Below are 12,228 nucleotides of genomic sequence, written 5' to 3'. Positions count from 1 at the left end.
ATTCTAGATATATTTCCAAAGATCTAAAGAGAGATACAATGTAAGATTACGGAGATTATCTCTTTTGGCTCACAAGTGATTCACGTTCAAAGTCATCCCCCAACCTATGGATATCTTGAGTATGGCTAATTTTTAGGCCATTTATAGCCCATTATTACATATCTAGAATTGAATTCTATCGCCTAATGTACATTGCAGGAGTCTTGCAATCCCCACTTTCCCATTAAGATTTCTTAGTGATTTTCATTTTCGTTATAATCTTTAATATTCGAAGTACCATTGGTTATCATTTAAGCTGTAACGATGCCTTTAATACAATTATCTGTGTTGTATAAAAGCTGTAAGCCATTGTTGAGCTTGTAGGCATTCCTAAACAGTGTTGGATATCGTTTTAATTAAATGTTTTAGGTATTCCCAAACAGTGTTGGATATCGTAATGATAAAATATTTCGTGATTTCAGTAATTGATTTCAGCATAACGTTAAATTCTTTATGTTGACATTCATAATTGATTTCGACATAACGTTAAATTCTTTGTGTTAACATTCAGAAAGAGTGTTGTAAATCGTGCTGTAGGCCATTGTTGAGATTGTAGGCATTCTTAAACAGTGTTGGATATCGTAATGATAAAATATTTCGTGATTTCAGTAATTGATTTCGGCATAACGTTAAATACTTTCTGTTGAAATTCATAATTGATTTCAGCATAACGTTAAATACTTTCTGTTGTCATTCAGAAAGAGTATTGTATATCGGGCTGTAGGCCATTGTTGAGATTGTAGGCATTCTTAAGCAGTGTTGGATATCGTGATTATGAAGTATTTCAATAATCAAATTCGTCATAACGTTAAATTCTTTCTGTTGAGTATCGTGAGTATTAAGTATTAGAGTGTTGTCACACTAATACAAAATGTCAAGCTAGGACTGTACCTCGTTAAGTTCTTTGGGATTTCGTCATTTAATGTGATGCAAAATGCTCCGTTTTAGTTAAGTGTGTATATCGAAATGATAGTGTTTCGGTCTTTCAATAAAGAGTAACGGTATAACGTCAAACCAATGGCCATGTTCATGGCCCATGGTAAGTGTGGTGTACTGTGAGTATTGAGTGTTGTAAGCATTCATAAACAGTATTGGGTATCGCTCATGACTAAGTGTTGTAAGGATTCAGTAACAAGTGTAGGACATCGTTAACAGTGTAACCAATTACTTGCCGGTGAATAGAGCATCGGTCTGTAGCTCCGGCTTGTTCTTCTTTTTGGCCCCCGACAGCAACTGCTTCAACTGGATGATGGCTCTGGCCGGATTCAGGTTCTTCGGACAGGTGTTGGTGCAGTTGAGGATGGTGTGGCAGCGATAGAGCTTCCAGGGGTCCTGCAGGAAGCACAGCCGCTGCTCGGTGGCCTCGTCACGGGAATCGATGACCCAGCGAAAGGCCTGCATGAGGACGGCCGGCCCCAGATACTTGTCACTATTCCACCAATAGGATGGGCACGAGGTCTGACAGCAGGCGCACAGGATGCACTCGTACAGGCCATCCAGTTTGTTGCGGTCCTCCAGGGACTGCAGATACTGCGCCTTGCCCATCTCGTTCTGGATGTTATTGCGCTGCAGCCAGGGCTGGATGGAGCGGTACTGCTCGTAGAACTGACTCAGGTCCGGCACCAGATCGCGCACCACATACAGATGCGGCAGCGGATAGATCCGGCACGATCCACTCGTGCTCTGGTCGATTGGCGTGACACAGGCCAGGGTGTTTGTGCCATCGATGTTCATGGCGCACGAGCCACAGATGCCCTCACGGCAGGATCGGCGGAAGGTCAACGTCTGGTCGACCTCGTTCTTGATCTTGATCAAAGCATCCAGCACCATGGCGCCGCACTGCGACAAATCGATGGCGTACGTCTGCATCTTGGGCTGCTCCCCGGGCTGCCAGCGGTAGATCTCAAAGTTCTTGATACGTTTCTCCTTGGTCTTGGGCGGTGCCGGTGGTCCGGCCACCTTCTTCTTCTCTGCCACGGCTGGTGGCAGCTTTGGGGGCTCCTTCGGTGGAGCTGGCCCCTTGGGTGGTGGCTTTTTATCGCCTCCGGCCGCTGCTGTTGCCACCGTAATGGGGTCTTCAGTTGACGGTACCATGGTCGGTGGTAGCGGCTGCGGCGGTAACGGCGGCGGTGGTGGTGTCTGACCTTTGGTGAGAATCGCCTGCCCGGCCTTCACATACTCCTGCTCATCGTCCGACACCCGAATCGATGGCTCGGGGCAAACAATGGACCGCACCAATTGAATTTTTGACCGAAATTTCAGCAAATGTGTCGGTCTGCGCACTAAAAACATCTGAAAACCCAACAAATTTAGCACAAATTTTTTTTTTTTTTTTTTTTTTTCGATTTTTTTTTACCGTTTTGTTTGTTTTTGAGCACACACACGAACTGTTTGTTCCGCTTTGATGTTCAGGAATATACTGAGATTTTGAATGAGTAGAGCTATGAAAACAAGTAACTATCAAATCAAGGACTACTACAAGTTGAATAAAAGAATATAAAATGGAACATATACTCTAGGATCAAATGTGGAGAACACTTTGAGTGGAAATGCTTAGAATTAAAATAAAGTATTGGAGCCATAATGATAATGATATGATGGCCTCTTGTTAATGGACCTTCAGTTCTTAAAGGGCACTGTCCCGTGTGAGATATCACATCAGGAAATAGAAACTTGTAGATGTAGAGAATTATCTGTGGTTTCGCTGAAGTGATCTGAGAATATAGAAGGAGATTTCAACATTTTGGGGCAGAAACAGGTCCTTGCTGGCCTAAACATACTGGAGTCTTCCACATTATACTACATATACATATTTTTGGTCAAAGAGCAATAGGCCATGGATACTTCCCGGAGAAGGCGGGACGGTCTTCCCCATTTTCCACTGTAGGATATCAACAGGCACGGGAGAATGTCCTACAACTATATTTACATCCTACTTATAGACAGATATGTTGAAAATCTTATTCGAATTGCAACACTTGAACTATTTGTAATCCCCATTTGCAAACGAATTTCTGGCATTTCCCCCGAAAAATTCTTCTTAAGAAAAGAATCAAGAATCAACAGCAAATCAATGTTTTGTCTGCTATTTCTGCACTTGTTGCAATTAAGTGGAGGCGAACATGCCGTACGGAGTGGCAAATGTTAATGCTCGTGTCTGCACCACAGACGAGACCCAAGACAACAAATAAACTTCAACAGATCTCTCTCTCTCTCTCTCCAAGCGCAGAGGAGTAGCGATCAAGGGGATGGGAGCTCCAGCTGGAATGGAAACCAACTGTGAAAACGGTCTCCAGAAGCAGAAGCAGAAGCAGAAGGGCACAAGAGTCTATAAATATGCCAAACGCAAATTCTGTTTCAAGGCAGTGCGGGAATGTTATGGATGTTTTCTTTAAATATAACAAGAACAAGAAAAAACATACCCCTCCCCCCACCCCAGCCAAAGAAACTTGTCAGCAATCAGCCGTCGTCGGGATCTACGCGAAAACTGTAAGAAAGAAAAGGAATGAGGGGGGGGGGGGGGGGGGGGGGCGGGCATGGGCATCCCCCCACTTACGAGGGTATTTTTACTCTAAAAAATATCCAAACTTGCCAAAAAAGAAACAAATCCAGCTAAACTTTGGCATTACCTCTCCGGCCTGCTGTGGGGTATAGTGGTTTTCATTTCGATTTCGAACAACACTCCATCGACATGACGTGGACGTGGACGTGACAGCCACAAATCAGATGAAAGCCTCAGCAGCAAGCCTTCAGGAGATTAACCAAAGCTGCGACAATGACGACGAGCATCTTGTTCTTGTTCTTGTTTCAGCAGATGCTTCTGCCCATTCCTAGCCATGCCATTCCATTCTTTTGGTGTGGAGCATGGAGCATGGAACAGCCCAACGAAAATAGCTGCAAAGAAGGAGCCAAAGAGACAATTAAAAGGCAATTCCAGCAATGCGCCTGTTTGCACCTGCCGTCCAGATATCACAGGCGACAAACGACATTGTCAACAATGAAAGAGAGAGAGAGAGAGAGAGAGAGAGAGACAGACAGAGAGAGAGCCATGCATGAGCATGGATGATGATAACACTGAACCGCAGGGTTTAGGTACTACTTATAGTGTATTCCATGGATCATTCAAGTACAACGATTCAGAAGCCCATTTCAATTGGTTTTCACATCAAAGATTTGTCAATTGATTTTATGGATAATTTAGTTTCATTGACATTCCTTTCAATTTTCCATCCCCGATTGGAAGGAACCTTTTCACATGGCAAGGTCTAAATTTTCCAGTAAGTTATATGGTATTTTATAAGTTTCCTACATATGTACATTGAGGAACTCATGGGCTGGCAGTAAGCGTGGCTCACAAATCTAAACCATCTGCATAGTTTTGACAATTTATCGAGCGCACAATCGATAACCAGCCGCAAAATATCGATTTGCTTCAAGTATTACAGGTCTTCTACAGCCAAATGAATGGATGTTCTTTGCTGTTTAGTGTTATTAAAAATAAATTCATCAGCCAAAGACAGACAGACGCACACGCGCTCTCAGAAAATAGTTGCATCAAATTATGTTATGGCTGCAGCACATTGCCAAGGTGTCGACGCTGCTGTTGACAATGTGGAGCAGCGGTTGGCTCCAGCTCCAGCTCCAGATCCAGTGCTGCCTGCAACAATTTGAGTGAGCTCTTAAGCCGCCGCTGACGTCTGGACAGGTGCCACCAGTTCAACCACAGGCAGGCAGGCAGGCAGGCAGGCAGGCATTTGTTGCTGGCACATTTCGTCATAGACGCGTGCTGGAATTAGCTTGGATTGTATGTGGATCCCTTGAAGACACGGTATGCCAGAGTAGAGAGGGGGGGACAACCTATGATCCAGACAATCAACGATCCAACAATCCCGGGGCGACAACTGTCCTTCCTGTTTTGCAGCCAGTAGTTAATTTGATTGCCACCAATCTGGGTGTGCAGCCGAGCAGCAGATATAAAGTCGCCAAGATTTATGGGTTTTAAATTTTCATTCATGTTGGGCTCTGTACGAATGAGTATCTGTCCGACTGATTGCAACTCTCCATCCAGAGTCCAGAGGCCCCAACAGCGGATGTACAAATCAATTGTCATTGTGATTGGGTACAGGGAAAATGCAGCGGGCCAGTGGAATATACTCGAATGCAATGAAAATGCCATTCGAAATTGGAAATTGCATTTTGATCCAACAATTATGTTGACTTCTCCGTTGTCTCTCTATCGTTTTATTGGTTCATCGATGGGTTTTTGGTAGTTTTTGTTGACTAAGAATACCTGAATCAATCAGATCCAACGCCTTTCTTAGCGGATGTAAGCCTTAGATCATGCAAAAAGGCTTCTCCTTCGACCAGATGCTCAACATTCACATCAACCGCTGCGTATAGTTTTTATTGATTTAATTATTTGTTTATGACTCTTTTATAGCTCTGAATTCAAAATTTCCTATCGTAATATTGATTACCATGCTATTTAAAGGTTTTACTAAGGTTCGAACCATTGGAAAAACTATCTCTGATTTTTAGGGATTTCTGTCTAAGAGAATTGTATCTTTATATTTGAATATACAGACCTTTTGGAATACATGGATACACTTATATACATAATTACAAATTTTTTAAGAATTTATAGATTATCTTACCTATTTTATGAGCAATATTTATAGATAAATATTTTATTTTAGGAATTTTAGAATCTTCAGGATTCTGGCGTCTGGTGCGATGGAAAGACGTGGGGAATGGGGCCTGTTCTCGCGTCGGTCCGATGCGGAGGCTCATCTCATCGAGATCACCCGCGTGGATGGCAGCCGTCGTGCTTTGTGGAAGGGGGGTGGAGAACCATAACCGGGAGCTCATATTCCTCTACTGGATGGCTAGGACTACTGGAGCGACTGGAGCACCGGGGACTTTGATCAAGACTGGCCAGAGCCGCAGCCTCGCTAAGGACGTGGCCTGCATCCCTCCCAGCTACGACAGACTGCCCGAATTAGCTGCTGCCGGTGTCCGGCAAGATTATCCGTGCCCAGGTGGAGCTCTCTCTCCCTATTCAGCTGTGTTCTAAAACGTTGCCTCTTATAGCTTCCTGGGCGAACTCGCCGAAGCCTCGAAGCGTCTGCTCTTCTGGACAGATGTCAGCAGCCATCAGGCCATCATTCGGGCCCGAGTCGATGGCAATGAGCATGTGGACCTGGAAGAAGTCACGACTCTGGCCTTAGACCAACAGTCCGATATCCCATGCGTATCGATGTTAGTAAGCAACCAATATTGGACACCTTTGGACACTTGTAATCTCCTGTTCCCCCTTTACAGAAAAATCCGTGCTTCCATGCACATCTCGCAGGTCTCTGCCTTCGGGAGATTTGTGTCGGACGATAAGATCGGACTGGAGAGGAGCGCAATCACACCTGTCTGCACAGTCGCACAAAGTGTTTCCACATCTGCATGGCCAGCGGGGTATGACACGCAGTATTCACGACGTATGCTCGTGCCAGATTCTGATGCTCTGATGCTACTGGAGGGCAAGGATAACTACGGCGTGTATCCGGCCAGAAAATTTTAAGTGGCGGGAGTAATGACATGAACAACGACTGTATATCCGCCTTCTAGCGCTGAGACGAAAGGACTGCCCGGCGGATTCAGCTGATAGTCAGCCGAGGACAGCGACAAGGCTCTGATCTGGGATGGTACCACCTGTGACAACTGTGACAATGTCCACGATGAGGTCGACTGCTGCAAGCGGCCAGAAGACTCTCAGTGTCCCATCAAAAAGGTGAGTGGAAAGACACGATATCTGCATAAATTCTTAAATTAACAATATCCTACTCGCGCTTCACACAGCTTTGCATATCGGCCTAGCAGATCAAATTGTATCAACTCAGCCCAAGCCCAAAACTGTTAATCTCCTTGATGGCAGTTAATCGTTCCAGTTCCAGGACAGTTCCAACGCAGACTCCGCTTAATGATGCGACCAATGATCTGTCTAGGCCCATCTGACCCATTTCCCTAAAACCTTTTTTTGTTTGACCATTTTCGCTAAAACCTCTTTTTACGCTAAATCCAATAAAAGCAAGTGTTTAAAATAAGCCAGTCAATTAGAAAATAGGTTCATTAATTGGATAAAATTATGTGGGCATGGCTAAATGTTCTATGTAGCTTATTATATTTGACGGAACATATTAAGCAATATGGTTTCAATGCTTGCCGGAGAACTATTAACCTATTAAGGGGGTAATCATTTTAGCGCAGTTCAGATGAAAGATTCGTGGGGTTTGGCAACTTAAAGGGAAGGATAGGATGGATCTATAAGAATTTACAATCGTTAATATATTCCGCCATTTACCTCGTGTAGTTGAACTATTTAAATATAGGGGGCTTAAGTGGGCTAAGCTCGGTTTTCCATCATACGAGTCGCTATATTGTTGTTGAGAAACCAAAATTGAGGCAAAAACAAGCAAAGCCAAGTATTTAATGTGCCAGTCAAGTAGAAAATTGATTGATTAATCGGATAAAATTATGTGGGCATGGTTGAAAGTTCTATCTAGCTAGTAATATTCCACGGAAGATCAAAAACGAGGAACATGTAAAAAAGGACTTTAATTCGTCAGTATATTTACGGTATATTTTGTAAATGAGATAGTATGTTTCGGTATATTTCTGAGGGTCGGACGGTCCGCGGTCACACTGCGTATAGAGCAAAAAAATAAAAAAAATAGAAACTGGAGATTGCAACAAAGTAGTATAATATAAATAAATAAAAATTTTAGAGCGGGAAAAAACGTTAAGCGAATTTCAAAAGCAAAGCTCCGCGAAGCATAAGTTGCAGGCGCAGGTGAGTTATTGCGTTGGCGGCCGGCGGCCCCGTCCAGGAACCGTTTTGAAACAGAGAACCCACGCTTAAGGATCATATTATATGGAGAAGAAGACCAAGGACACTCTGAGGAGATACAAAAAGTCCTCTCGTCACAATGCCACGCACACAAGCAGCGAGAGCAGCAGCACGGAATCGGAGAGCGGCAGCAGTTCGTTCAGCAGCACCGACAGCGAGACGGGGCATGCCGCCAGCAGTCATGGGGCTGTCCATCATGGTCATCCACATGGGCATCATCCACGCTCCGCGGAGCGTCATCATCGCAAGAAGAAAAGCAGCAGGCGGGCGGCCAGTTCCTCGGGAGATGAGCAGCACCAGCGTCGGAAGCGGGACAAGCGCGATCATGTCCAGAAAAAGCTGGTGGCCAAGCGGAATCACATCAAGCGAAAGTTGAAGGAGGCGCGACTCAAGAAGCGTGCCGCCGCCGCCCTGAGCGGCCATGTCCATCGGTCGCTGTCGCCGGCCACGCGCTCGAAGCTCAAGAAACTGGCGGAAAGGAAGCGTTTGCGTGCCGCCAGCAAGGAGCAGCGGGAGCGTGAGAAACTGCGGGCTGTGCAGCGGGATCGGGAACGGGATCATCATCGGCTGGGCAGCAGTCGATCGCCTCCGAGTTCTTCCACGACGACCACAACCAAGATCCGCATCCATCAGGATGTGGTGGGCAAGCGCCAGAAGAGTCCTGGCCTGGGGCCCAATGGTCCGGGCGGCAGTGGCGGCAGCGGCGGTCATCCCGGTCCCGGGTCGTCGCGTATGCACCACCAGCTGATGTCGCGCGAGAAGATCATCATTCAGACGCGGGCCCGCGGACGCACTGCCTCCCTGGAGCGTGAGCGAGAGCGCGAGCGTGAAAGAGAGCGCGAGAGAGAGCGTCATGATCTGTCGCTGCGCGAAAGGGATCGTCGGGATCGGGACAGGGAGCGAGAGCGAGCCGAGCGAGAGGCGGCCCGGGATAAGGAGCGCGCCGAGGCTCTGGCCCGTTGCCAGGAGCGCCAGCGGGAAAGAGAGCGTCTCGCACGGGAGAAACTGCGCCGCCAGGAGGAGGATGACGGCAAGCGGGGAGGCGGCGGCAGTGGTGGTGGTGGAATCAGTGGACGCGACCTAGACCTGCAGGCCTATGCCAGCCGGGAGCGTTCCCTCGATGCTGTGGAGCGAGAGCGAGGCGGCGGTCGCCATATTCGGGACAAGCGGGAGCTGGATCCGTACGATCGCGAACAGGAGTACATGGAGGAGCGGCATGGCCATGGCCTGATCGATGAGATGCGTCGCTATCGTCGCCGCGAACTGAGTCCCCTGGCCGAGCACTATGTGCCCCGCCTGCGGGATCCACGCGATCTCTACTCCGAGGAGGAGCGCGAAAGGTAAGAAGGCCATTCTTCTGTCTGTCATTCCTTAATCTCTTTTATCTCCAGGGCCTACAAACGGGCATTCATGGATGCGCGGTTCTCATCGCGCGAGCGCGAGGCCTGGATCGAAGCCCGAGAGCTGAGGGAGCGCGAACTCCAGGGCCGCGACTATCGGGAGCTGGTGGAGCCCGAGGAGGTCCTCTATCCGGACGAGCGGGAGCGTGTAATCCGCGATCGAGAGCGGGAACGTGAGCGGGAACGCAATCTCGAGAGGGAGCGCAATCTGGGGCCACCACGCGGCGAGTACCGGCCAGAGTGGGAGCGCGAATGGGATGACGATGGCAACAGTGCCGGCGGCGGCGGTAGTGGTACTCCCGGCCGTCCCAGCGGCTTCGTCGGCGGCCCCAAGCGCGGCAAGCCGCTGCCACATCCAGGCGCTGTTCCCCAGCAGGCGCCCCAGCAGCATCATTCCGCCTCCGAGCCCGACTGGGATGCGGATGAAAGGGAGCGCGAGCGGGAACGAGATCGAGAGAGAGAGCGCGAGCGCGAGCGGGAACGTGAACGCGAACGCGAACGAGATCCCCGTGATGACAGGCCGGACAATGGCAGCGGTGGGGCAGGTGGTGGCGGTGTGGTCATCATCAAAAACGAGCCCGCCTGGCTGGAGCACGATCAGCGGGAGAAGCCACGCTCCTGGCAGCAGCAGCAGTCCAACTCTGGCGGGGATTGGCGCGACAACGATGAGCCCTTTGGACGTAACAGTGGTGGTGGTGGTGGCGGCGGTTCCAACGATGCTCCACCGCCAGCCAACCATCCGCATCCCCCCTCACCCCACCATCATGTGCATCCACGTGGCGAACGCGGCTCCGGACGGGGCTTTCGACGCGGCGGCCACGGCCATGGGGACCATGGAGAGTCTCGTGGTGGTCCCGGCTACAGGTCGCATCCACCACCGCTGATGACGCTGCCCGTGCAGCCACCGGGCGGCTATCATGGAGGTGGCGGTAGTGGTGGCGGCTCGCGGGGCTTTCCGCACAAACGGATGCAGTATGGCGGCGGCGGACCCGGCTGTGAGCGCGGCGCCCCACCCGGCTCATCGTCGTTCCTCAAGAAGCACATCCATGTGCCGCTCGTGTCGCCCACACACCCCACGCCGCTGCTCCAATGCCAGCTGTCGGCACCGGGGGGCAAGCCGCCGGTGGGCAATGCCGCTGCCGCACAGGCCAGCGCTGTGGCGGCCGCCACAACAGCGGTCGCAGCGGCCAAGGCAGCCGCCCAGAGTGCCGCCAATGCCACCACCAATCCGGGCATTCTGGCCCAGGTGAGCGGCAAACTGGGCAGCGGCACAACGACCCACATCAAGCAGGAGGATGCCTCGGAGGACTCGGTGATGAGCACACCCAGTGTGGGCACACAGGACTCAGAGTCTCCCAGTGGTTCAGCGATTGGCAACGAGATGGTGGGGTGCAGCATCATCAAGCAGGAGCCGCGGCCGATCACACGAGAGCCAGAGGCGGAGGAGCTGAGCGAGATCAGTGACAGCGACGATGACATTCTCAACACAACGGAGATCAGCCTGGGGAGCTGTGCGGCACCTCTTGTGCGACCCAAGGACGAGCCGCAGCTGGACGCTGATCCATTGGCTGGCACACAGGAGCTCTCCACGGACACACTCTCGCCAAGCACAGCGGAGGAGATCAAGAGCGAGAGTCCATCCGCGGCGACGACAGCGGTTACGGGAATGGCAACAATGAATGGGGGCACTATCAGTGGCAATATCAAGGTGGAGGAGGTCGATGAGGTGCTGGACTTTGAGGAGATATCCGACGGTGAACTGGAGGAGGATGCCCGTCACAAAGGTGAGGATAGCCCCCCTTCCCCAAAGAAGGAGCCCTTGACTAATTTCTGAATCTCTGTGTAATCTCAGGCATTGGCGACGCCTTAGGCGTGGACTGGCAGGGCCTGATAGCCGAGACCAGGCAGCAGGCAGAGGAGCAATCGGCCCAGCAGCAGGGCGTGGACAGAGGGACCTCGGCCAAGCAGCGGTGGCAGCCGCATCGTTTGATTCTTGACATGGGCATATCGTTTGGAATGGCCGGTGAGCAGTATGCCCGTCGCGTCATGGAGGACGCCCGACAGCAGCTCATCCAGGAGAAGGAACAGCTCAGGCTGGCCGAGGAACAGGCCCTGCTGCAGCAGCAGCTGGCTGAGGAGCAGGCAGCCGATCCGGAGGATCTGCCCATTATCAAAAAGGAGGAGCCTGCCCTCAAGCGCGCCTCGCCGCTGCACGACTACCGCGACATTCTGGCCACCGATCAACTGGCGCCCATGGCCTGCGTTCAGCAGGGTCTACGCGGCCTTGCCGCCGAGCGCCAGCGTCTGATGGGCAATGTCTGCGGCCCGGGGAGTCGGGCGCTCTGCGCTCGCCAGGACCTACGCCTGCGACGGCAGCTGTGCGGCCTGCCCGCCCGCGAGTGCGAGTTTCCGCGCAATATGCCCGTGGTGGGCGAGGAGCTGCGGCATTTGGCCATGCAAATGTTCCAGCGCAGCCTCGACGTCAAATGAGATCCGATGCCCAGGGAGTGTCGCCGCGCCAGGCCACAGGCCACACCCACCTACCGACTGGATGTGAAAATCTATGCGGGGGACCAGCGCGAGCAGCAGCAGCAGCTGCACCGGAAACGCAAGTGGAAATGGACGAGGCAGGACGAGGACTAAACGGGGCAAAGCTTACAAAACAATTCGATATCGCGAACCCTATTCTATTATTCTATTTTAGTTGTAATTACAATTACATTGCTCTGGATCTACTCATATTTCTATTTATATTTCTATTATATTGTGGCTCCAATAATCTAAGTGTGATTATACAATGAATGAAATTATGTCTAGATATACGAGTAAATGGTAATAAAAACCGTCTACGGTCGGTAGACCTCTACCATCGACTATGAAACAGCCTTAAAA

The 12,228-nt window shown here is 50.3% G+C and overlaps 2 protein-coding genes across 2 annotated transcripts; one reads left to right on the top strand and one right to left on the bottom strand.

Annotated features, from left to right (window-relative positions):
• Window positions 1-939: 939 nt before the first annotated feature.
• On the bottom strand, window positions 940-2,416 carry LOC6603117 (succinate dehydrogenase [ubiquinone] iron-sulfur subunit). The gene is made up of 2 exons (XM_002028047.2): window positions 2,396-2,416; window positions 940-2,331 (listed from the first exon to the last, which is right to left on the bottom strand). The coding sequence occupies exon 2, from the start codon at window positions 2,329-2,331 to the stop codon at window positions 1,204-1,206; it is 1,128 nt and encodes a 375-aa protein (XP_002028083.1). The 5' UTR covers window positions 2,396-2,416; the 3' UTR covers window positions 940-1,203.
• Window positions 2,417-7,813: 5,397 nt separating this feature from the next.
• On the top strand, window positions 7,814-12,228 carry LOC6603067 (fl(2)d-associated complex component). The gene is made up of 3 exons (XM_026991424.1): window positions 7,814-9,276; window positions 9,328-11,120; window positions 11,189-12,228. The coding sequence occupies exons 1-3, from the start codon at window positions 7,961-7,963 to the stop codon at window positions 11,824-11,826; spliced, it is 3,747 nt and encodes a 1,248-aa protein (XP_026847225.1). The 5' UTR covers window positions 7,814-7,960; the 3' UTR covers window positions 11,827-12,228.

Source organism: Drosophila persimilis, unplaced genomic scaffold (assembly GCF_003286085.1).
Source record: "Drosophila persimilis strain 14011-0111.01,24,50 unplaced genomic scaffold, DperRS2 tig00000663-arrow-arrow-pilon, whole genome shotgun sequence".
Classification (NCBI taxonomy): Eukaryota; Metazoa; Arthropoda; class Insecta; order Diptera; family Drosophilidae; genus Drosophila; species Drosophila persimilis.
The sequence above is the reverse complement of the archived record's forward strand: the minus strand, read 5'-3'. Positions and strand labels throughout refer to the sequence as shown.